Raw genomic sequence first — 25,600 nt, 5'->3', positions numbered from 1 at the left:
AATGTATGGAATGAGCACTTATGACCACTGATAGTTGTTTCAGGTTTGAATTACATTCACACTCACAAGATGCAATAGGCCATAACCTGTCACCAGGTTCACTTAGATTTATAGAGTGACACAGAACAGAAAACAGAGCATGTCAGTATATCAGCATGCCATTATCAGATAGATCTTCACTGGAAATCCTTACATCCAACCAGATGCTACTTCTTAGCCCCCACAAGGATTGCATGCAATGGGAGGTGACAGGGCCACACAGGGAAGTCTCATATACAACGATAACCACTTCTTGCAGTGCACATGAACACAGCTTCCAAGTACTCTCAAGGGACACCACAGCAGGCAGCTAAGTCCTGTGTTTTCCAGTAGATTTTTTATAATCCACTCATAGTCTTCCATTTCCGATGTAATTTACCAGTTAAGCGTCAAGCATCATATTTTTTTTCAGTAAATGACATTGCTTAGTAGTATAGCTGGCTCTCTTTAATTTTATAAAATTTTGTATAAAATAACAAAATATAAGAGAATGGAAAAGAGCTTTTAGGAATAAAAAATATGGTATGCAAAAAAAAGGAAATCAGTAGAAGAGTTAAAAACAAAGCCAAGGAAATCTGTCAGAAGACCCAGCAAAAGAAAAAAGCTGAAAAAATGAAAAATAAGAGAGAAATGGTTTGGTTTTTTTGTTGTTTTTTTTAATTAGAAGATCAATCCAGGAGAGCTAACATCTGACCAGTCGGAGTTCCAGAAAGAGAAAACAGAGATAAGGGATTATTAAAATTTCCAAGGACTGAAAGACAGAGACCTCCACTATGAAAAGGCCCACCTAGTACCCAACACCATGGATAAATGAAGACCCATAGCAAGGCACCTGAAAAGAAGACTAAAAACTTTTTATAGAAGAAAAACTGAGTACATGTCTAAGTATCAGGAGTCAGAGTGGCATCTGACTTCTCAGCAGCAGGACTGGAAGCCAGAAGATTTTGAAGTCATGCCTCTAAAAATCCAAATGATTTCAAGCCTAGAATACTGTATGTAATCAACAGTCCGTCAACTGAGAAGTTGGAGTAGACATTTTTAGATGTACGTGATCTAAAGTATTTACTCTCATTCAGGGAGCTATTGGTAGACGTGCCCCCCAAACAAGGCCATAAACAAAAAGAGCAAATAGAGGACTCAGGAAACAGGATTTCCACCCAAGGGAACCATTTCCAGAATGATAATGAAGAAAAAGAAACTCCAGGACCAAGTCTGTGCACAGCGATTCCGGATTGGAGCAGGAGATTGGAGGATTCCAGGATGAATGCCTGCGAGAGAAACGCCAAAAGTCCAGATGGTCAGACAGGTTTGTCCAGAGGCTAAATTACATTGAGGAGGGTGTTGTCAAAGTTGTTCAAGGGTGTAAGAAGTACATGATTAGAGGAAATTGTCTAAGTGAAAAATGGTTTAATTATGAACTGAACAAAGTGAAGTGCAAGAAAGGAAACACATTTATAGCATATTATGTGGCTCAGCAGTGAATAAGATTTAAATGGTCATAATAATGCAAACTCTTAATATGGATTTAATCAAGAATTGATGTATAATTATATTGGAATGATGGAGAAAGGAAAAGAGAAGTACATGAGCTAAAATCCTCATTTAACATAAAAATCAATAGATACCTGAAACTGGTAAATTAAAAATAGCAATATGCACTTGTTACTTGAAATATGGAGATCTATACCAGAAAGAAAGCTGAAAGTGATTTTCCCTGGATTCTGGGTCAGTTATGAGTGAATGTGTGTATATTTTGTTGGGGAGAAATGTGTAAGATAGGGAACTGCTATTTTGTTGTTGTCACAAGTCTTTTAGCCTATTTGACTTCTTAAACTACTTGCTGCATGTAGAGACAATATAGCATGATGGTGAGATGATTAGATTCTGAAGCCAACTAACCTGGGTTTAAATTCTTGCTCTGCCACTTACTGGCTGTGTGACCTTCAGCAAGTTTTCTTGACCTTGAGCCTTAGTTTACTTTTTTGTAAAGTTGGAATAATAGCATCTCAGAGAAGTGTTGTGCAGATCAGTAAGTTAAGATCGAAGTTATGGGTTGAATTGTGTGCCCCCCAAAAGATGTGTTGAATTCCTAACCTCCAGTACCTGTGAATGTGACCTCATTTGGAAACAGTCTGTGCCGATGCAGTCAAGTTAAGATGATGATTCCGAGACAAGGAGAACGTCATAGGACAATGAAGGCAGAGATTGGAGTGACGATGCAGCTATATAAGCCAAGGAACCCCCAAGATTGCCGGCAACACCAGCGCTAAGAGAGAGGCGTGGAGCAGATGCTCCCTAGAGCCTTCGGGAGAGCATGGCCCCTTAACACCTTGGTTTTGGACTTCTGGCCTTCAGAGCTGTGAGAGCAAATTTCTGTTGTTTAAGTCACCCTGTTAGGGGAATATAGTAAGCAGCATGTAACTGTTCACTATAACTACTCACTATAACTTAACTTGATAACAAGTTAAGTTTTAAGAAGTTATCTTTTAAAATTGTTTAAAGTCTTATATTTGTACACTGGTTTTGTACAAAAGAGGAAATGGCAGATTCTTCTCCTGGAAGTGGTGGGAAGTCCTCTCCAAGGTACTGCGATTTGCACAAGTTTGAAGGATTTCCAGTAAAGAAGCAGGGAAAGTTGATAATATATGAAAACCCTGTGTGTGAGTGGGACTAATTGTGTCTTCTGTCTGTCTGAGGGGACCTGGAGCTGATGTGGATTCATCCTTAGCTATTGGCACACAAAAGCCTGTGACTAATTTTCAAGAAACTGGCTATACTAAGAGTATGGTTAATCCTTCTCTTCCTGTGGTCATTAGGCATAGTTGTTCCCGCCTTCACTGAATCACGTGGCCTGGAGATGTGATGATTCAGAATGCATGGTTTATCTGTGACCCTGGTCTGTCTAGATGAACTTGGTGAGGCTCAGTGAGTCTTGTGATTCTATAATGGATGGCCCTTAAACATAGTTCACAATGGCATATAGACGTATACAAGTTAAAAGGAAATTTCTTAATACTGATATAGATTAACTGTAAAGTGAAGTTGCTGATTAATTCCTATTTGCTAATTCAGTCATGTGGAGGCAGCAGATTGGAACTAAAGTTCAGTAGTGTGGTTTAATATTTATTGAGCCCTCTCCTATGTGCCACTTAGCACTATGCTAACTACTGGGGGTGCAAATGTGTATGAGGCAGTCCCCTTCTTCCAAGAGCTTCAGGATAGTGGGGAGATGGGTACTAAAAATGGTCATGTCAATATGATGTGATTATATGCTTTGGTAGACGTTGACAGAAGGTAATACATGTGCATAGAGAATTGCTTAAATCAGCCTGGAATATCAAAGAAGATGTCCCAGAAGGCACTGTGTCTTGGGTGAGTTTTGAAGGAAATCTAAGATTAGGGCCCAGGTCTACTGATGTTGAGTAAAACGTAGTCCAGAGCAGTGAAATAGAAAATGGATGTTCAGAGTTGTTTATGTTCCTAACATGTCTTAGCATGAGTCTAATTCTCCATTGTGAGTATAGAACCTCATACTGAAATATTTATTGGACTTAAGTCCCTCTATAGTATGAAGGTCAAATTTATTAAAAAATCAAATACATTATTAATTCTAATGATTTCAATGAAGGATGAGTTTTAAATAAATGGCAGACAGTGCTTGAGAATGGAAGAATTAACATTAAATTTTTACCTCTTTAGTCATTAAAAATTAGTAACTTATGATGCAGTGCTTTTTTAAAACATAGACAAAAATGAAGTTTAGTTAAAAATTGAAATATAATGGCAGTTATTTAAAATCAATACAAAAATGAAATGTGCGTACATATTAGGCTGAAGACCTGTCTTGTGAGGGACATTAATAAATTACTAACTTAAATAATAATAGATAATTTGGAAAGATTAAAACTAATTCCATTTTTTTAAGGAGAAGGAAGTTTGGTTTTAGCAATTAGAATAGTAACAAAACACTGAGGCAAATATTAATAGAAATATTTAATTACTTAGGAAAGAAAAATAATATCAATAATATGGCGTTGTTATGTATTTTAAGTAACAGACAAACATGATTACTTCCCCTAGACATTACTAGATAAATAGAGGAAGTCTGGAGAATAAATCTAATTTATTTGTATTTTAGCAGAGCACTTGATGGTCTAATTTTACTTAAAAATTAATTTACGTTGTTTTGGATATTTGCAGTGTTTAGTTGACTAAGAGCTGACTGAAGTACAGTACCATAGAAAGTAGAGATACAGAATTATGTTGGTAATTTTAGACAATGATTGCGCGAAGATAAAATTGACAATTGCTGCATATATTGTGTGTATATTTGTGTTTCAGGAAATATTTGAATGTTAATAGTTTTTTACTCAAAGGATAATTATAATTCCTTACTTTACTGATTAGCCTGTTACCTAAAAAAGGCAAAATCAAGAACTACTTTAAAAACAGTTTTTCAAAAAAAACATTGGCATCCCTCATATTGGTCAGAAGGCATCAAAGTAAAACTTTTTCTTAGAAGAAATTAGGAGAAAGAAAAATACTATTAAAGGCTCTACATTTGGGAAAATATTGTGTGTTTCTTTTCCCAATATATATAATTTTTTCCTAAAAGCTTTTATCTTTTCTATTCATGTTTATTTCACATGAAAATAATAAATGTTACATAGCAATACTTATAATAAAAAAAATTATAGTTCTGCTCCTTAATTTTGAGCTAGTGTGTTACTATTTAAATGTTCAATAATGTCCTTTTCTTTTTTAGATATTTGAATGAAGCAAAGATTTTTTTACATTGTGATTTTTATTTACACTGATATTTAGGTGAAGGTGATTTTTTTTTTTAATGATGTGTAGCAAAGTCAGAGATGTACATTAACACTGTGTGTGTTATTTTTCAGAAAGAATTCTTTGTAGAACTTGGCTTAACTACAGGACAACTGGGTATAGATGATTCCACACAAGTGCCTCCTGGTTAGTATTTCACCCATATGGCATATAATTCATGGTAAATGAGAGTGAGATGAAGGTTGATCTTGTCATCTCCAAATTAATCTAGTAACTTTTTTATGTCTGAAAACTAAGCATGCTTTTTGCCTTTCCTTGGTTACTCTTAATTATCGAACAGAATCCTGTATGTTCTAATTATCAGAGTTCAATTAGATCTTATCTTTTTATTTGAAGATCTTTAAAATAATTTTGAAAAGTCATTGTACATACATAAGTCATTTTGTTGGCAAAATCTTCATTGGCAACACTCATATTTCCCTTTACTGGCCATCAATATCTATTTTTATTATTTTACATATTACCAAACTAAGCTAACATGACAGTCTACTTTGAATAAACTTAGCCTTTAAAATTAGGGTCTTTTAAACTTTAACCATCCAGAAAACTTCCCTGACCTTTCTTTTTTGTCATAAATACATTACGTTTTTCATTAAAAAACAGATTGATATTGAGGTATAATAAAAGAAAGTAAAAATTGACTTAAAATATGGGAGGCCTATGTTGTACTAGAAATAATACTAGACAGGAGTCAGGAAACTGTTTTAGTCTTTCATCTGCCGCTGGCCAGCTGTGCGTTGTGGACAAGTCGTTTTATGTCTCTGCACTTGTTTCTTCCTCTATAAAATAAAGAATTTGGGTATTTATTGTTCTTAATAATAATAAACATAATAATAAATAGTTACTGAGCATGTACTATGTGTTATATGTGTATTATCTCATTTTAACGTCTCAGCAATCTAGAAGGTATGTTTATTACCACTTTTAAAACTTTATTAATATGAGGTGTGATCAAACAATACAGTGAATGTTTAAATAAAAAAATTTATTACAGTAAAAGAAACATTGCCATTAATCCCCCTCAAAAACTCCCCCTCGCTTCGAACACACTTATCCCATCTTTCTTGCCATTTTCTGAAGCAGTTCTGGAAGTCCTCTTTCATAAATGCCTTTACTTCATCCTCCACCATGACAATGCTCCATGTCACACATCGCTTCTGCTATGGCAATTTCTGACAAATTAAAAACATTATGGTCATTCCTCATCCACCTTATTCAGCAGATCTGACACGATGTGACTTCTGGCCTTCCCCAAAGTCAAAATGACCATGAAAGGTAAATATTTTGAATTGATTCAGGTCATTGAGGCAGCCGTGACAGTGCAACTAAAGACACTCATGAAAGAGGACTTCCAGAACTGCTTCAAAAATGGCAAGAACAATGGGAGAAGAGTGTCTGAAGCGAGGAGGAGTATTTTGAAGGGGATTAATGGCAATGTGTCTTTTACTGTAACAAATTTTTTTAAAATTTAAGCATTCACCATATTTTGTGATCACACCTCATATATAATACATATGGAAAAGCATATATATCATGAGAGAATGGCTCAATGAGTTTTTATGAATTGTATACATACAGATCAATAAATTGAAGCCCCCTCTTAACCTCTTTCAATCTTTATCATCGTGTCAAAGATAACCACTATTCTGATTTCCACCAGCATAGATTAGCTTTGACAATTCTATGAATTAAAACATACAGAAGTATGTACTCTTTCATGTTTGACTTTTTTTGTTCAACATTATGTTTGTGAAATTCAGCCATATTGCTGTATTTATAAATCTTTTTTTTTTCTTTTTTACAGTATAGTGTTCCATTGTATCAACATAGCACACACTTATTTATCCATTCTATTGTAGGTGGGTATTTGGGAAGTTTCAAGTTTGGGGCTATTCCAAATAAGGCTACTAAGAACATTCTAGTATGTGTCTTTTGGTAAATATATGTATACCCATCTGGGAATGCAATATCTTGGTCCTAGGGTTTGCATTAAGTTCACCTTTAGTAGATAAGGGCTAAAGAATTTTTAAAAGTGGTAGTAGCAGTTTACACTTCTACCAGCAATGTTTAAGAGTAGTGGTTGCTCTATATGCTTGTTAATGCTGGCTGTATCCCATCTTCTTTGCCTTAGTCATCCTGGTTGCACAGAGTGGTATTGCATTATGTTTTATATGATACGAGTAGAAGTGTTACCAACACTTTAAAGTTGAAGATGTGGAGATGTTAAGTAACTTGTCCAAAGTAACAAAACTAGTAAGTGGTGGAACCGAGATTCAAAACTAAGCAGTCTGCCTTCATGAATGGCAATTGGTGTCTTTGTAAAAGATATCCGACAGATCCCTAGCCCCTTCCGCAGCGAGACGTCAGTAGTATACCACCTGAAAGATGGCCCTCACCAGAACCCGATTATATTGGCACCCTGATCTTGGACTTCTAGCCTCCAGAACTGTGAGGAATAATTTTATGTTGTTTATACGTAAATTACCCAGTCTGTGGGTATTTTGTTATAGCAGCTGGGAACTAAGACAGCTATCTTCTACTTCTGTATGATAGCCGTACATATCTAACAAAAGGAAAAGGGAACAGTAATATACCTTGAATGATATTTATGTGTTTCACTTTTGAAATAATCCTAAGCAGTGTTTTAAGTTATTCTAAACCTTATAATAGCTATGCTTTAGAAAACCTATTTATTATTATTCCTTAGAGTACAGTTCTTTTTTCTTTGATTCACTCATAATATAACAAATATGTGTAAGACCTGGCTAAGGGTCAGGGACTAGTGAATACATAGATAAGACGTAATCTTTGCTTTTAGGGAAGACATAGTAGAAAATAAGTTTCACATAAGAATTGGTATGGTACTTGCTATTATTATATGCAAAGGGCAACTGGGATAGAGTAAAGAGCACCTGAGTCTGTCTGGTGGAGGTTGATAATCTCTTTAATTTATGCAGTCATTTTTGCTCTCCCTATTTCTCAAAGTGTTTGTGTTTGTCTAGAAGCAAGTTTTATGTTTAGGATTAAGTTTAAGTGTGACTTAAGGAAATATATCCTTTTTACTCATCTTTACAAACCTGTGTTATCTATGTTTTATCAATACTTTTATACAATTTTTATATTTGAAGTGCATTCCTCACTCACTTACCAGCTGTTGTATAAAGGTCAGGAGAAAAGTCCCTACCTTTGTAATACAGAATCCTTATTTTAAATACACACACACACACACACACACACACACACACACACACTTACTACGAAACCATTTATAAGACCCATGGTAAAAGGGGAGCAGGATTTGCATTCTTCCATAAGGCTTTATGATGAAGTAGGGGTCGTAATCTGATACTATTGTCTGAATATACATAATAATGAATCTTATTAGGTATGGGTGCTACTAAATAGATTTTCTACAGCTTATTATTTCTAAAAGAAAAAAACATCTCCAGTTGGCCCACCATTTCCTGAAGTGCGTTGCATGACGCATTCACCCAATGGCCTCTGAAAAAGACCTTGTTGTCAAATAAGGTTTGGGAAAGGCTGTGGCATATATCTTTTAAAAATATGCAGTGTGCGTTACTATCTTAAAGACTATGAGACTAAGTGAACTTTTAGCTCAGCATCTCGTAAACTCATTTTACCAGAGAATTTTTTGTTTCCAAAAAGATCCATTAATATAACATAGATGCATATATTAACATAGTGGTTCTCAGAACATCCTTTGAGAAACACAGGTTATAGTTTGGAAATTCTGGTTCTGACCTCTTTGGGTTTTTTATTCTTGGACTAGAAAATAGCATTTATCGTGTTTCCCCGAAAATAAGATCTAACTGGAAAGTAAGCCCTAGCATGATTTTTCAGGATGCTCGTAATATAAAGTAAGCCCTACTGTATTTCTCCAAAAATAAGACCTGGTCTTATATTAATTTTTGCTTCAAAAGATGCTTTAGGGCTTATTTTATATTACGAGCATCCTGAAAAATCATGCTAGTGCTTATTTTTCCGGTTAGGTCTTATTTTGGGGGAAACACGATAGAAAGCAAAATCATTGTATTTCACGTAATTGAATAGTTACTTTCGGTAAAGAAGTCTTTTCATTTTTATTTCATACTACTTTTAGTGATAAAACACTATTATCATCTACTTATAAGAGACATGAATTTACTGACAACTTTTGATTCTTTGGTTACTGAGTCTCAGCAATTATAGCAAATTAAAATGAAACTGGTAGTTATTTTATATGCTGTCTTTGAAATAAATATATTCAAATGCTTTAGTGATAGGAAATGATTATATGTTGTCAGGGCCCAAACATGTAATCATTTGTTTACTTGGTCATTATATAATCTGCTCAACTACCTAATTTAGAGCCATTCAGAGTAGAAAAAACTAAAAGAAATAGGGTACTCTGGTTCAAATATTCTATTTAGTAAAATCAGCTTCATGGATAATTTTTAAAATCTAAAAAATTAGGGTCCTGGCCACCCCTCACGGGGGTGGAGGACCAGCCCGGAGGCTTGACCTCACGTGAGGCTCCAACACCCCTCCCTCCGGGCAGAGGGAGCAACCCGCCAGGCCTGCGCGCTGCTCAGCCACCTCTGGAGTCGCCAACACTGCCCTCCTGCACCGAGCCCACGGCTGCCCCTCGCCTGTCAGCCTGTCGCCATAAAGATCAAAGATGCCAAGAAACCCTCTTTCCCATGGTTTGGCATGGACATTGGGGGGGAACTCTCATATTTTGAACCTATTGATATCACAGCAGAGGAAGAACAAGAACCTGAGAGCTTGAAAAGTGTTCGGAAATATTTTACTTCTAATGTAGTATATGGATCCACTGGTATTCGGGATGTATACCTTGAACTAAAGGATTTAACACTTCTTGGATGAAGAGGAAACTTGCACTTTATCAGATGTCCAACCCAGGACCTGCCTACTTTTGTTCAAACGGGAAGAGATAAATGCTTCCCAACACTAGGCATGGTGCTGTGTGCTACGGGAGGTGATGCTTACAAGTCTGAAAAAGATTTTTGTACACTTGGAAATCTCTACCTGCACAAACTGGATGAACTTGACTGCCTTGTAAAGGGCTTGCTATATATAGATTCTGTCACTTTCAGTGGACAGGCAGAGCGCTATTATTTTGCTAATGCCTCAGATGCTGAACGAGGCCAAAAGATGCCTTTTAACCTGGATGCCCCCTGTCCACTGCTGGGCTCCGGGGTCAGCATTTTAGCAGTCCATTCCAAAGACAACTATAAACGAGTAACTGGGACAAGCCTTGGAGGGGGTACCTTTCTGGGCTTATACGGTTTATTGACTGGCTGTGAAAGTTTTGAAGAGGCTCTTGACATGGCAACCAAAGGTGATAGCACTGACACTGACAAGCTGGTCTGTGATGTTTATGGAGGAGATTATGAAAGATTTGGTCTGCCAGGTTGGGCTGCAGTGTCTAGCTTTGGGAATGTGATTTATAAGGAAAAACAAGAATTTGTTAGTAAAGAAGATCTAGCAAGAGCTACTTTAGTTACTATCACTAATAACATTGGTTCTGTGGCACGAATGTGTGCTGTTAATGAGAAAATAAACAGTTGTCTTTGTTGGAAACTTTTTACATGTTGGTACTCTCTCAGTGAAACTTTTGGCATGTGCACTGGATTATTGGTCAAAAGGTCAAATGAAAGCATTGTTTCTAGAACATGAGGGATACTTTGGAGCAGTTGTCGCACTTCTTGCTCTGCCAAAGTTAGCTAACGTGTCAGGTTTCTCTCTGCTAATAAATGTCATCCAAGAGGAACTGAAAACCAGAGGAATTATTACTGCCTTATTTGTCACTGGGAACCAAAGGATAAAAAAATAGCACTATTCGTGTTGATTTTTAAATGTCAAAATGGTAAGCTGCTAAATGTTGCCATATTAAAGGAGAGAACTCGGCAACAGGTGAAGTATTTCTAATTGAAATTCTTTCCCTTCTGTGTATAGCAGGTGTTAAATCCTTAAATGCAATACAGCCTCTGATTTTTGAGCTTTCTCTTAAAAAAGATTTTCTATTTATTTTATGGGGCCAACTTGACAGTACTGTATGCTCAAACACAAATCTTAACAATCTCAGAAATGTTTAGCTCGTAAAAATGATTGATTCTGAATATTTGTTACAAGTCTGTTCTGCTGTGTGTGTTTTGGTTACTAGTAAGCAGAAAGTAACATTCCCTGTATCAAAATTAATTGAAATGGCAATCAAAGGTGGTCATTTTTATGTGATTTTAGAAATTGTTAAGGCAATATTAGTTATTCATTATTGCAGTTTTCCTAACATGCCCCTGCCCCAAAACACATTTACATGAACTTTCCCCAGAAGTACACGTTTCAAATGCCACAATTTAATTGAAATACTATTGTTAAATATTAGCCTGAATTTCAAATGAATCCTAGAAAATGCACGTTTGGTGACGTTGAACTTTCTTTATTTTATTAGTTAATCGGTACATTTTTAAATGTTTGATTACTTATCTGAAAGCCCATTTAATGAGGTCCCAGGACTATTGTAATGGAGTATGGTTTGCATGCATTGGTAGAGAGTTCTGTGCTCTTTCTCTACCACATTTATCTCAGGCCCAAACTCAGTCATTTCTGTTTAATTAGGTCTGAACCATCAAAGCTAAAGATTTAATTCCATTATGAACAAAATCAACAAAATCACATTTATTCTAAATGGATGTTATGGAAATCTGAAAGATGAGTTGTTTTGAAACTCTGAGATTCTGAGGCAGTAGCAGAATTAGAAAAGGATCAGTGTTTTGTACAGTGTGGTAATAAAAGAATTATAGTTCCAAAAAAGTTACCTAATACTGAAAAGATTAGCAAATGGAAAATAGAAAATTTAATAGCACCCTATTAAATATTGCTGTGCAAAACCTGGGCATCATAGAACAGGATTGTAGAAAACTGTGTGGAAATCTTAGCCTCGGACAGGTCTCCGTCTCCTTCTGTGACCAGATCTTACCACCAGCCTGCTACCGAGTTCAGGTAAGAAGTTCAAAGTGCCTGAACATGAGCTTTCTGCTCAATAGAGCGTCAAGTGCCAAGATGGCTGCCAGATTGTCAGGGAACCCCGGCTGTGCTTCCCCAGAGAGTCACATGGAGTTCATGACCTTTAACACACAGTGACCCCATTAATTAGAAAAGTTTAACTAATCGCTGTTGTAGAATCTAACAAAAGCAATCAGCAGGTCCTCTCTCAGGTGGTGGGGAGAAAGAAGAGGAAAGGAAGTTAAACGGATTTTCTCTGGGATGGGGAAAACAGCTAAGTTCTCCCCCTCATGGTTTTATATATTCTTTTCTTTTTTTCAATACAATTTTATGTGTATTCATATAAAACAATGAAACAGCACCAAGGACATTTGTAAAATTTCGTCATACAGCATTGCATGTAGTTGTAGAAAAACTTTAAAACTGGTCATCAGAAACGACGTGGGGTTTTCCTAAGATACTTCAGATATTCAAATCCATACAAGCTATCTTCTGCGTTCCACAGTTTAAGATGAAGACCCCTCACATAATGTTGAAGATGTGATGCAATCTGTACTTGAATTGGCATCGTACTTCCTCAGACTTAGGCTGCCTTCATCACAAGTATCTTCCATCCCTGAGAGAGATCAGCTACGCCAAGCTGGCTCATCACCTAAATCACATTGGTCAAAATACCTAGTAACCAAGCAGATTAATGAATTCAAAGCAGGAACCCTTTCATCATCTTTGCTGTCCACTGAGAGCCTGACTTCACAGCGCCTTCTTGCAAGCTGTCGAATCAGTGAGTGAGCCTCAGGTAATAAAGGTTTTTCAAGACAAGCCAATAAAGCATAAAGCCATCTTCCCAATTCTGGAGTAAAGTCTCTTTCTCCAAACCAATTACTCAGATATACCAAGACACTGGTTACTGTTGCCTGATTCATTCTGCTAACAATACTAAGCAAGGGAGGAAAACCAATTTGTATATAATCTATTCCAGGATTTTCATTTTCAGTTGGTCCAACAGCCCCTTCAGCACATAGCTGTTCACCCAGACAAAATTTTTTCCAGCCTTCCTCATCTTCAGATTTTCGCATGGTCATGTTACTATCCAACTGCTGTGATTTCTATGTCTGTTCACTCTTTCGAACAACTGAAAACTGTGCCACTTGCTGCTGTGGCCACTGAAGTGTGGGGGAATATCCTTAAGGAGCAGGTTGGCATCCTGAAAGGGAAACATTCACACTTTGCTTCCTTTTCAACTTCTTTGGGTCAATTTGAGCTACCACGACATCTGGACATTAAGCTGCTTCGATCTGGACCCGCTTCAAATATTCTTGAGGCGTCCTCGGTGGTACAGAGGGATCGAAACTTTCTGTCAAGTCGCAGGGATCCATTGACAACAGCCGGGGCATCAACTCTTCCACTGCAGACTCTGCTGGTACCACACCACACCATAGTTTCCAATCCAGCCAGTTCCCTATATATTCTTTTTCATTTGGTTTTAATTTTTAAATAACTTTTATGGAACTATAACATGCATACTGAAAAGGACACAAAGGATACATAAGTATACAGATCAGTAAATTTTTACAAAGTGAAGACCTTGTGTAGCCTCCAGCCAGATCAAGAAATGATAATATCAGCATCCCAAAATCCCCTTACGCATACTTTCAGACTCTACCACCCCCCACATGTAACAACAATTCTGACTTCTAACATCATAGATCAGTTTTGCCTCTTCTTTTACTTTATAGATATGGAATCATACACTACGTACTCTTTTGCATCTAGCTTCTTTAACTTAGTGTTTGTGAGATCCATAGTGGTGTGTGTGGTTATAAATCATTCATTCTCATTGCTGTGTCATATAATCCATTGTATGCTATTTATCCGTTCTATTGATGATCATTTGAGTTGTTCCCACTATTTGGTTATTATCAATAGCGCTGCTATGAATATTCTTTTATATGTTTCTTGGTAAAAGTATATTTGCATTAGGGTATATACCTGAGACTGAATTGCTGATTGTTTTAGGATTTGCATGTATTTAGTCTTTCTAAATGTTGCCAGTTTTCCAAGGTGGTTGTACTAATTTACATTCCTGCAACCTTTGTATGAGAAGTTCATTTGCTCCATTTCCTTTGCGTTTAGAATTGTCAGTCTTTCTCATTTTAGCCATTGTGTTGGGTATGTATTTCACAACAGTTTTAATTGAATTTCTCTGATGATTAATGTGGTTGAGCACCTTTTCATATGTTTATTGGTCCTTTGGATTTCCTCATTTGTAAAGAACCTGTTCAAGTCTTTTGCCTATTTGTGTCAGATAATTGCCTGTCTTTTTCTTCTTGACTTACTAGGAATTCTTTATGTATTCTGCACACAGGTCTTTTGCTGGATATACATATTACAAATACGTTTTCCAACTCTGTGGCTTACCTTTTTCACTCTCAGCAGTGTCTTTTGATGAACGGAAGTTTTAAAATTTTAATTTGGTCTATTTTGAGTCTTCTCTTGTTGATCAATACTTTAAAAACCAACCTTTGCTTCTTTCACATGATTTTTTTAAATGGCATTTGTATAGTGGGATTTTACCTAAGTAGTAATAAGGCTTTTTTTTTTTTTTTCAGATTTGCTTTAATAGTAGATTACAGTAGAAGTAGGACTTTGCAAATGAAGCTGACAAATATATTTATAAATTGAGATTTAATGACATACAAAATTATATTAATTTCAGGTATACAACATAATGATTCAATATTTTTTTACCTTTATTAAAAATAATTCCAAAATATTCAGATGCTATGGTTATAATTCTGAGTATTAACTGTTGGTATTAGCTATAGACAATGTATCAGTATTTCCAAATAGTGAATGAGGCACAACAGTAACATTTGGAAATCAGATGGAAGTATTACCTTCTGAAATTGTAGCTGAGAAGAATCAACCAAAAAAATGATACAATAAGCCACCTGCAGAGTTCACCCACAATAGGAAATGTTTTAGAAATAAATACAAGGTGTCACCAAAAATTACCAGGCAGATGCTAATCAAAATAAAACTGACGTACAATAGATTGAAACTCCAGAATTTATTCCATGCTTATGGCAATCAAGAACACAAATGTTTGAAGGCAAGGATTCTTTTTTCTATCTATTTAGTGGACATGTTGCCCACAAAGAGATCCACTACCTCAGCAAGTACACAACTGGGTCCAGGAAAGAGTCCTAAAATGACTCTTGGGCACTAGCTCTTCCTATTAGAAAGCTATGCTCTGTTTATACAACCAGTCTCAGTGATCTGGTCGGATGAGTCTCTCATGGTAAATTAAAACATTGGACTTCTGGCTTATACATTTACTTGTTATCTGTTGCTTATTGTGAGTCAGAACCCAGGATATATTAATCCCCGAGGGAATTGACAAAGGGAAGTCCTTCATGTGTGTAACTGATGTCTGGACTCTGGAGTGGGGAAGCTCCAGCAAATTCCCTAACCTGCCAAAGGAAAATAAACATATTAGTCAGTCCAGGAAGCGTAGAGAGTCCCAAACAAGATGAACCCAAACAGGCCCACACCAAGACACATCATAATTAAAACGGCAAAGTTTAAAGACTAAGAGAGAATCTTAAAAGCTGCAAGAGAAAGGCAACTATTAGTAGTTACTTTCAAGGGAACTCCCATAAGATTATTAGCTGATTTCTCTAAAGAAACTTTGCAGGCAAGAAGGGATTGGCACAAAATATTCAGTAATGAAAAGTAAGGACCTATAACCCAAACTACTCTATGCAGCAAGGCTAGCATTTAAAATGGAAGGAGAGATATGCGAAGTGAAATAAGTCAGACTGAGCATGATTCAATATTTGTATATATTGCAAAATGATCACTACAGTAAGTCTAGTTAACATCTATCACCATGCATACCCGATTTCCCTGAAAATAAGACCTAGCCAGACAGTCAGCTCTAATGCATCTTTTGGAGCAAAAATTAATATGACTTGGTCTATATTATATTATATTATATTATATTATATTATATTATATTATTAGTTATATTATATGTGGTCTTATAGTAAATAAGAGTGGGTCTTATATTAATTTTTGCTCCAAAAGACGCATTTGAGCTGATTGTCTGGCTAGGTCTTATTTTTGGGGAAACACGGTAGTTACAGATTCTTTTTTCTTATGATGAGAACTTTTAAGATTTACTCTCTTAGCAATTTTCAAATATGTAATACAGTATTGACTATTCTCACCATGCTGTGTGTTACATCCTCGTGACTTAATTATTTAATAACTGGAAGTTTGTACCTTTTGACTCCCTTCTCCCATTCCCCACCCCCCCGCCCTACCTCTGGCAACCACCCAAGTTTTGTGGAGGTTTTTAAGGCAAAAAAAATCAAAGATGAATGGGCAGAAATGTTTTTGTGTTGTGAGAAGATATTCTGTTTTAACAAAGGAAAATTATCAATTTTTTCTTCTGATTAAATGTACTTAACTCTCTTAATTTCTACAAATTTTAAACAACAGAAAAAAGATTTTTCTACATACAAATTTAAATATTCTTATAGTTTTCTACAGAGCCATTCAGCTCTAAAAATAATTCAAAAATAATTCAAAATAATATCAATACCAGAAAAAAATATCATTATAAATGTGCTTAATCATATTTGTGTTTAATAATTTTATTTTCTTTTACCATTTTTAGAACTGTTTGAAAATGAGCATGTACGTATTGGGCAAAAAGGTAAGCTTTTAATTATACTTATTATAACTTCTGAAAATGAGACCATCCTAAGTAGACGTCTGTATCACATACCCCAAATGAAATTTAATCTCTGAAAAGCTAAAAGCCTAAACAGGAGTAATATTTAACTAATAATACATAGATAATACAATGGGACTCTTTATAAAGAGGGGAAATGCATCATTTGGCTTCATCAATAAATGTCAGATGAAGAAGTCCACAGATGGTTCACTGAAAAGGAAATATAATAGTAAATGCAGATACACATTCTTCAAGGATGTTAGCTTAATCCATTCAGCAATAGAATTTCATTTTAAAATCAAAGAAGCAGGTTCTGTCTTGATGCGCCCGCACACTTCTCATTAGTGTTAATGGGAATTATGCTCCTGCATCAGGAGAAAATGTAACCTTCACACGTCACCCTTCCCGAGGACTGTTCTAATGGTAAGACTTAATAACCGAGGCGGCTCCACCGTTCCGGGGAACAATTTTAATCCCATCTTCTGAAGATTTTTTCCTTGTTTTTGTAAATTGTGTTTTATCTTTGAAATATGAAGTACAAATAACTCTTTGTGTCAGAATGAACCTTCTATGGCAATTTTATTGTCATATTCTAAACTCCCTAGTTTAATTTTTCAAAATCATGTTAACTTAAAAGACGTCATTTTTGTGATTTCACATTTTCATTGAACACGATGGCAAATTTAAAATGTTTCATCTTTTTTTATTTCATATCATCTCTTTGTTTCATTTGGTTTGTCATTTTCATTTAGTATAAGATTTTTTTTTCTCTTTTCTTTTAAGAAGAAAATACAAGAAACAGCACTGTTAGGCAAATATCAGCAGTTGTCTAGTATGTCTTTTTTTTTGGGGGGGGAGCTTTGTTTCCAGACTGAATAGCTGGTATTTTCATTAAAGAAAACAAAAATGAAAATGAAAATAAAAGTATAATACATTGATTTTGTGAATTTGGCTGCTTATGAACAAATTTTGTCCTTCTTAAAAGGTTATCAAATCTTTTTTGTTTTCTTTAAAAAAATCCCTCTTTTCTGTTGATTGTGGCAGCTGGGTAAGAAGTCCCCTAACAGAATGGTATCTTACATTCTTTGTAATTCTTAGCCATAATACTTCAAATACCATACTACTTCCAAATACTAGGACATTGATGACTTAGTAGAATATGCATAAAAGATTTAGGATTTCCATAGATATGACTTTACTTGATCATGGAATCCAAAACTTATTATATACATGCATCATTAGTTTCAGATTCATGGAGCTGTGGTTAAAGCAAAGTGGTCACAAGGTACCTACATTAAAAACTTTTACCAGGCAGGGTAGGAGGTGGAGGAGCTTAAGGCTTAAAACTTATATGGCTGGAAATAGGGCCACATCAAAATTCAGAGAGTAAAAGAAGGTTGCCGAGACAAGATGTATTTATGTTAGCTATCAAGATGAAATGTTAGCTTCCCAAAAGATTGTCAAGTAAAGATTTCAGTGTTATTTATTAAATGATGCATTTTCTAATGAGATTTTAATATACTTTTGCCAGTTCTAGTGGAACAAGATAGCGCCGCTGCTCAACAATATATCAGACAAGGGAGTCCCACAGCACTGAGAGCTGAGTTATGGGCGCTCATTTTGAATATTTCCAGTCAACCTGAGGTAAGAAGGAAAAGGGATAGGCCAAATCTGAACTAGTGATATTTATTTTTCAAAGGCCAGTTATTCAAAATAGAAATACTTTTGCTTATTAGTCTAATATCCTTTTTTTAATTTTCAAAATTACTATAGTTTGAGTTCTAAGACAAGAGTAGCATAATTTAATCACAGTGTGCTTAACATAGAAGTTTTTGTTATTTACAATTAATTGGTGTGCACTTACATATACATCAGAACAATAAGGAAAATTTTAAGGACTGGAATCTGCCAGTTTAGATCAGTGAAGATGTGTGGTAGAATTGGGCAGTTAGAATAGGGAAAAATAAAGAGAGGCAACTCATATAAATAAATGAGTGCTTTGTCCCTACAGTTACTTTTGAAATATGTACTATGTTTATGGTTCTAAAAATTGACAGATTATGTGGGAATATTTGTATTTTAAGTATAAGAACAGTTTATTTTAGGAAGTATAATGAATATGAAATCACCAGCGGACAGGTAATAGATTCAATAAAGAAAAACTATGTAAGACATTGATTGTTTTTAAAATACTTTTAGTGGGAATTTTTTTCTTAAGCTCATTAATCATATAAGTCATCCATTTAAATATTTGAACAAATAGAAAACTAATAGTTCCCCAGCTTAGTGGCTAAAAACCTGGGTTTTAGAATCATATGGACCTGGTTTCAACTCCTAGTTCTCCCAACTTACTTGAAATGTGTCACTGAGTGCGCTACTTAAATTTCTTCAAACCTCAGTTTACCCATCCTTAAATGTAAATACTAACATATATATCACAGAGTGGTTGTGAGAATTAAATGAAATAATGTATGTGAGTCTTTTAACACAGTGCCTGACGTAAATGGTCACCATTAACGGTATTAATAATAACTGCATATTGCATATAATTATGTTGTAAATTAATTATAACTTATAATAATGCAGTTTTAAGAAGGCAGACATTATTATCTATTATAAAAACTACACTCCTAACCTTTGCCAATCACGTATGTGTGCGTTTCTGCGTGTGTGTCTGTTAAATCTACCACTGTGAACAGCGCTACCAAGAATCATTTGCTTCTTTTTCGAAAGCATAAGGTTTGTGATTCCTTTCAGAGCAGTTTTAGACCAAATGGTAGTGCTGCTCTGTTGTGACACTTTAGAAGTAACAGTTCATAAAACAGTTTTGAGTGTGTGTTGGGCATTTTTTGTGAGTGTATCGACCCTTGTGGAATGTTTGTAACTCTTGTCCTGATCTGTGTAGATGACGTACCAGCTTCACTGGTCCGGAGCTAGATGAACAAATCCTGTCTCTTTGCAGAGGAACAAACTACTGCCATTTCAAAAACGTTTAGAATTTTCCCAGAAATATCCTGGAATAAAAGTAGTAATCTCAGATAATAATCGTTTATTATAATCATCAAAGGCATATTTTACACTTGAATTTTGGAGCTAATAGTCATCTTTATTTTCTAAATGCAAAAGGACAAGTCTGTAAATAGAAATTCGTATTTTCAGAAAAGTAACCTTGATTTTGTTGAAAAAAACACTTTCCATCATTCACACTTATTTTCAGCTATACAAGTGTGACCTCGATGAACTATACAGCAGTTCCAAAATAATTGTTGAGGGTGGTACATTAGAGAGAGAGAGAGAAACACAGGAAGAAAAGAGAATACTTACCTCTTATCACGAATATTTAATCAGAGCTTTTTGTTCAATTGCTTTTCAATCACTTAATATAAGCTACACATACAAATGCAGTTGTAGGTCAGGAGTTAGAGAGATAAATGGAATATTTCACACCCATAAAGCTATTTTTTAAAATCTCGTCTTAATAGAGAGACTTTGGATATAATGCTTTAAGTTCCTGGTAATTAGTTTTAGTGCTTTCACAAAAACATTATCAAACTTTGATATTTTTCTCTTTTCAAGAAAATATCTTGAAAAGATATTTTCAAGATAGGTTTAAAAGGTAGGTTTAAAAGGATGGATTTTACATAATTTCTTTCCTACGTATTTTTAGGTGTGTGTCAAAATATCCGTATATAGTATACATTCATATTTTTAAAATTTGTGCTTAACTTTAGCTTGCTAATTAAAAGAAGACAGAAAATTCCTCTATACTTTTTTTAGGTACTTACTTACTGTAAGATAGCCAAGACTAGTATTAACATGTAAGGTTTTCTTTAGTGATTTCTAAATAACATTCTCCACTTACCTAGGTCCACAACAATGCCTGACCTTGACTTTCCTGGTCACCCCACCTCGTCTTCACAGGGACTGTTTTTGACCTTCACTCTCTTCAACCACTTCTTTTTAGAGTCTTAGCAAAAGACTTCACCTACCTTCTACCTAGAGAAAACAGAAATCAGCATAAGAAATTCATTCAAATTCCTCCTAAACCTGTAAACTTAATTACATCAGCACCTGTTCTTGCCGCCTCTATTTTTACAGCTAAACACTCTGAAAGAAAAGTCTATGCTGGCTGCAGTTACTGCCTTAATCTCATTAATTACTCATTCTACCTTAGTCTGGCAAACTCCCCACTGCATGCCTATCGTAACTGCCCTAGCCAAGGCAGCTATGCAACAGATATTCTTCTTTGTCCCACACCACCCTGTCCCACAACTCTTTCTTGTCTGATGGAATTTCTTCAGAAAGATCGGTGTGGACTGATGGAGGTAAACCAGGGCTAAATAAACTGCCTGAGAGATGAATGGAGGGATTTGGAGGAACACAGGGGTCAGCTAAAGCAGTGAGATATTTCCATTTCCCTTTAACACAACTACTACCCCCTTCATTATTACCATTACTCATTTTTGTAACCCTTGTTATTAATGCCCTGACCATCTATTAGCCTAATGCTTAACTGGATTGTAGTCTCAAGTCCCTCCTTCTCTCTCTTTCCTTTCCTCCCTTTTTCTCTCCTTTCCATTTCCCTCTCACCCTTCTATTTCTTATTCTCTATGAGATTAAACATTAGCCTAATCTTATCACTGTATAGAATTAATCATAATTTATAGGATTCTCATATTTAGAAAACTGACTTCTTTCTTATGCTATAAAGTTTAGTATGTTTAAACGTTTTTGCATTATAATAATTTAGATATTAGAAAGGCAGTACACGATATAGGAACATTTGTGACAACATGGATGGATCTTGAGAGTATGATGCTAAGCAAAACAAGTCAGACAGGAAAAGCAGAGAACCATATGATTTCACTGATATGTAGTATATAAACCAAAAACAGAAAAGAACAAGACAAACAAATGAGAAACAAAAACTCATAGACACAGACAATAGTTTAGTGGTTACCAGAGGGTAAGGCGGGTGGGGGGTGGTAGATGAGGGTAAGGGGGTCAAATATATGATGATGGAAGGAGAACTGACTCCGGGTGGTGAACACACAGTGGGATTTATAGATGATGTAATACAGAATTGTACACCTGAAATCTATGTAATTTTACTAACAATTGTCACCCCCAATAAATTAAGAAAAGACTAAAAAAGAAAGGCAGTACAGAGTAGTCCTTCTGGTTTTTGTATAGGATTTGGGGCCAGGTTTCCTGGGATGAAATCTTACTACCTTTGTAGCCTGGGACAGCAACTAACTTTTTTCTCTGGACATCAATTTCTCAAGTGTAAATGAGAATAATAATCAGAACTGTTTTATTTTGTGAGCATGGGGGTCAAATGAGTTAACTCATATACAAGGTCTGACAATTAAGTTTGTGAACTTGTTGCAACGATGTTGCTAACCATTTTTATATCGCAGGGATTATTCATTATGAATTTGTACCAACTGGACAAACAGTTAACCAAGTTTACTATTTGGAAGTGCTGAAAAGGCTGCATGAAAACATCAGACACCTGAACTTCTCACCAACAACTCACCACTCACACGGCACTGTCTGTGAGGGAGTTTTTAGCCAATAAACAAATAACTATATTAGAACACCCTCCCTACTCACCTTATCTGGCCCCCCAATGACTTCTTTCTTTACCCAATGATAAAAGAAATATGAAAAGGAAGACATTTTGATGACACTCAGGACATCAAGGGTAACATGATGACAGCTCTGATGGCCATTCCAGAAAGAGTTCCAAAACTGCTTTGAAGGGCGCACTAGGCACAGGCGTTAGTGCATAGCTTCCCAAGGGGAGTACTTTGAAGGTGACTGTAGTGATATTCAGCAATGAGGCATGTAGCACTTTATTTAGGATGAGTTCGCGAACTTAATTGACCTCATATAGTGGGTAAAACAGTTCCTGGCACCTAGTAATTACTGAGTGCTGTATTTACTGTTAAAGTTAAATTATAGTTAATCAATTTAGGAAACATTGATTGAATACCCACCAGGTGCCATATCTTATCCTAAGTGACAGGATTAAGTATATTTATTGAGCATCTAGAATTGACCAGGCATGGAAAATGTAGTAGTGAATAATGGTTATTATTTATTAAATGATTATTATTTATATAGTTATTAATGATTATTATTTATTAAAGTTTGAGGCTGATTCACACTCTACAAATGTGATCGACCTTTAATTTTTTTTGTTTGTTTTACTTTTTACTCTAGGATATATTGTATTATGAACAGCTTAAGACCAATGTGATACAACATGACCTTTTGGTGGACAGTCTAATTTATAAAGTAAGTAAAAGTGTGCATAGATTTTCCATTTCATTAATATCATTAAACAGTTATTGAGAGTCTTTAACATGCAGGGCCTATGCTATGTATGATGATTCATATTAACCTTGAAAAATAATTTTAATTGTTCATATTTGTGAAGTTAAGGTTGACCTTTGAAATTTGCAGTCTCCATCCAATGTTATCTTCGTTCCCTTTGAAGCTGTCCTCATTACCCTTTCCTGCTCCTCATTTTTTGATTAAGAGAATGATAAGCATTTCTTGTCCTTATAAATTTAAGTTTCCCATACAAAATGAAAAAGCAACTAAAAGGAAAATCACACTATAATATTTTTATTTTATCTATCTCATGATTCTTTAGAAGCTACTGGTTTATTCTCTTGTATCAAAGTCATTTTTTATTTTTTATTTCTTTTAGTTTCTAGACATATGGTTAAGCACCTCTCAAGTTTTATGGTAGGGATACACTGAGTTTTTGTTTCCAGGCCTCTGATATAAAGTTGAGAAGTACATGCTGTAAGCATGATATAGGACATGGCTGATTCTGGATTAATAATTGGTCTATTTAAAACACTTGGATTTTAAATTTAGAACTTGTAGGACAGAGGAGAAGGGCATATTATTTCAGGTCTCAGAAACAGGGTAAAGAAGATTACACACTGAGGACCTGAACATTTATCTGGGTAGAACATGACCAAGGTTAATAATAGCAACTACTAACTACTGTGTTTCCCCGAAAATAAGACCTAGCCAAACCATCAGCTCTAATGCGTCTTTTGGAGCAAAAATTAATATAAGACCCAGTCTTGTTTTAATATAAGACCCGGTCTTATGTAGTATAAGACCAGGTATAATATAATATAATATAATATACCAGGTATAATATAATATACCGGGTATTATATTAATTTTTGCTCCAAAAGACGCATTAGAGCTGATGGTCCGGCTAGGTCTTATTTTCGGGGAAATATGGTAGCATTTAATGACTGCTCACTGTGTGACATACAGTGTTCCAAACTCTGTATGTACATTGTCGCCTGATCCTGACAGCTACCTTATGAGTAGCAGATACCAACATTTAGGCTATAAATGGTAAATTATTTCCTGGAAAAAAAAAAAACCCAAAACTTGCATTCTGCAAAATCATGCATTAAAAATAATAGAGCTTATGGGAAAAATAGGGTTGGGGTAACTTTTGCAATTTGTAGCCAGAATACTAAAGAAAGACAATAATTGGTAGCTTGGGAGATGAGTTGGACAGCTCAGGCAGGCTGCTCCTGCAGGAGCTATCAAAAATGTATAAAAATAATACAGTGGAAATGCAAAAGTAATGCAGATAGAAGTGGTAGACGGGACTCCTGGGGTGCTGTTCAGGTGAGCATAAGAGGAAGTAAAGCAGCTGAGAGATGTACATGCAATGCTGGGTGGTGGGTTCCTCTCTGGAGAGGGAGCCCCCAGTGCAGTCATTCATTTCTCATTTTCGTGAAATGCAGTTATAAGGGATCATGCTTGTGCAGCAGCTGAGCTGAAGGCCCTTTCCTTTCCTGATTATAATTCTACTGATGTTTGGCTCCCGTTTTCAAAGAAAGATTCATATGAACCAACACAATTTCCATGTTATACTGGTATCATCCTCTTACTAACCAGCTACACATTGACACGTGTGTTATAACTAAACAGGAAGTACTATTATGTTGAGCATTTTACAGATGAGGGAACTGAGGTAAAGGAAGATGAAAGAAATGTGTTTGCATTCACATGTTAAGTAGAAAAGCCGATTTGAACCGTGGCCACCTAACTTCACGATCAGACTTTTAACCACTGTACTCTACAGGGAGCACTGATGAGAAGAGTTAAGAGGATACAGTTTTTTGATGAAAAGTGTTGACTGTCACAGAGGTTTTACATAGATTTGGATCACAGGTACTAACTAGTATTAACTTGGAGGTCAAACGACTGTGCTTAGAATTATTGTAGCAACAGCATGAGAGATCTTTTGGGCCTTAAGACCGTCAAGCTCTTTTCTATTCAAATGAAAGAAGACTCACAAGAGAAAACATTCAGAAAACCAGGGAGTGCTATAATAGTCTGAGAGTTCTCTTGGCAGCCAACGTGAATGTCAGTTTGAATCAGTAAAGAAAATCTGCTGTGAGAAAGAGGTAAACAGTTTGTGTCTGAAGAATTGAATGTAAGTTTTGTAGAGCCAATCCTGACTGCCCACAACATGAGTGTTTGGGGGAAGATATCTGTCTCTGATTGTTCCTGGCTTATGTTAATTTCGCTCTGCTGATCTTGTTGGAGCAACTCCAAACGTTATTAAAGTCAGCCCTTGAGGGAATGGGCATTTTAAAAAATTATTTGAAGTTTCATTACGGCTCCCTTTGGCAAAGACTCATTTTTAATTTAACTGAAAATAAAGTTGAATTGTTTTAGTGGTTAAAGGAATGAATGGAACAAGGCAACACTAACTATAGAGCACCAGCAGACCTTCCCTCAGCTAAATTATTAAATGGTTCTTTCTGGACTGCATTTTTTCATAATCTTGTGTTTTATCCCTGCCATCTACAGTTTTCCACCACTTACTATGACCTGACAGTTTATAACAATGTTTCTCAACTTTTTCCTCCTTATTACCCCCTA

General features: G+C 35.6%; 2 protein-coding genes and 1 pseudogene across 2 annotated transcripts in view; 2 read left to right on the top strand and 1 right to left on the bottom strand.

The window, feature by feature from the left end:
* Positions 1–25,600, top strand: part of TBC1D19 (TBC1 domain family member 19) — a 115,706-nt gene that overhangs the window by 45,196 nt on the left and 44,910 nt on the right. Inside the window, 4 exon segments of the mRNA XM_033106673.1 lie at positions 4,941–5,013; positions 16,598–16,636; positions 18,189–18,301; positions 22,886–22,960. Coding sequence (XP_032962564.1) covers positions 4,941–5,013; positions 16,598–16,636; positions 18,189–18,301; positions 22,886–22,960 — 300 coding nt within the window.
* Positions 9,677–10,744, top strand: LOC117022580 (pantothenate kinase 3-like). The gene is given in 2 exon segments (XM_033106702.1): positions 9,677–10,472; positions 10,474–10,744. Coding segments are annotated over 2 exon segments (879 nt in total). The 5' UTR covers positions 9,677–9,864.
* LOC117022579 (gem-associated protein 2-like) lies at positions 12,540–13,716 on the bottom strand (annotated as a pseudogene).

The sequence above is a fragment of the Rhinolophus ferrumequinum genome, chromosome 5 (genome assembly GCF_004115265.2).
Source record: "Rhinolophus ferrumequinum isolate MPI-CBG mRhiFer1 chromosome 5, mRhiFer1_v1.p, whole genome shotgun sequence".
In the NCBI taxonomy this organism is placed as follows: domain Eukaryota; kingdom Metazoa; phylum Chordata; class Mammalia; order Chiroptera; family Rhinolophidae; genus Rhinolophus; species Rhinolophus ferrumequinum.
The sequence above is the reverse complement of the archived record's forward strand: the minus strand, read 5'-3'. Positions and strand labels throughout refer to the sequence as shown.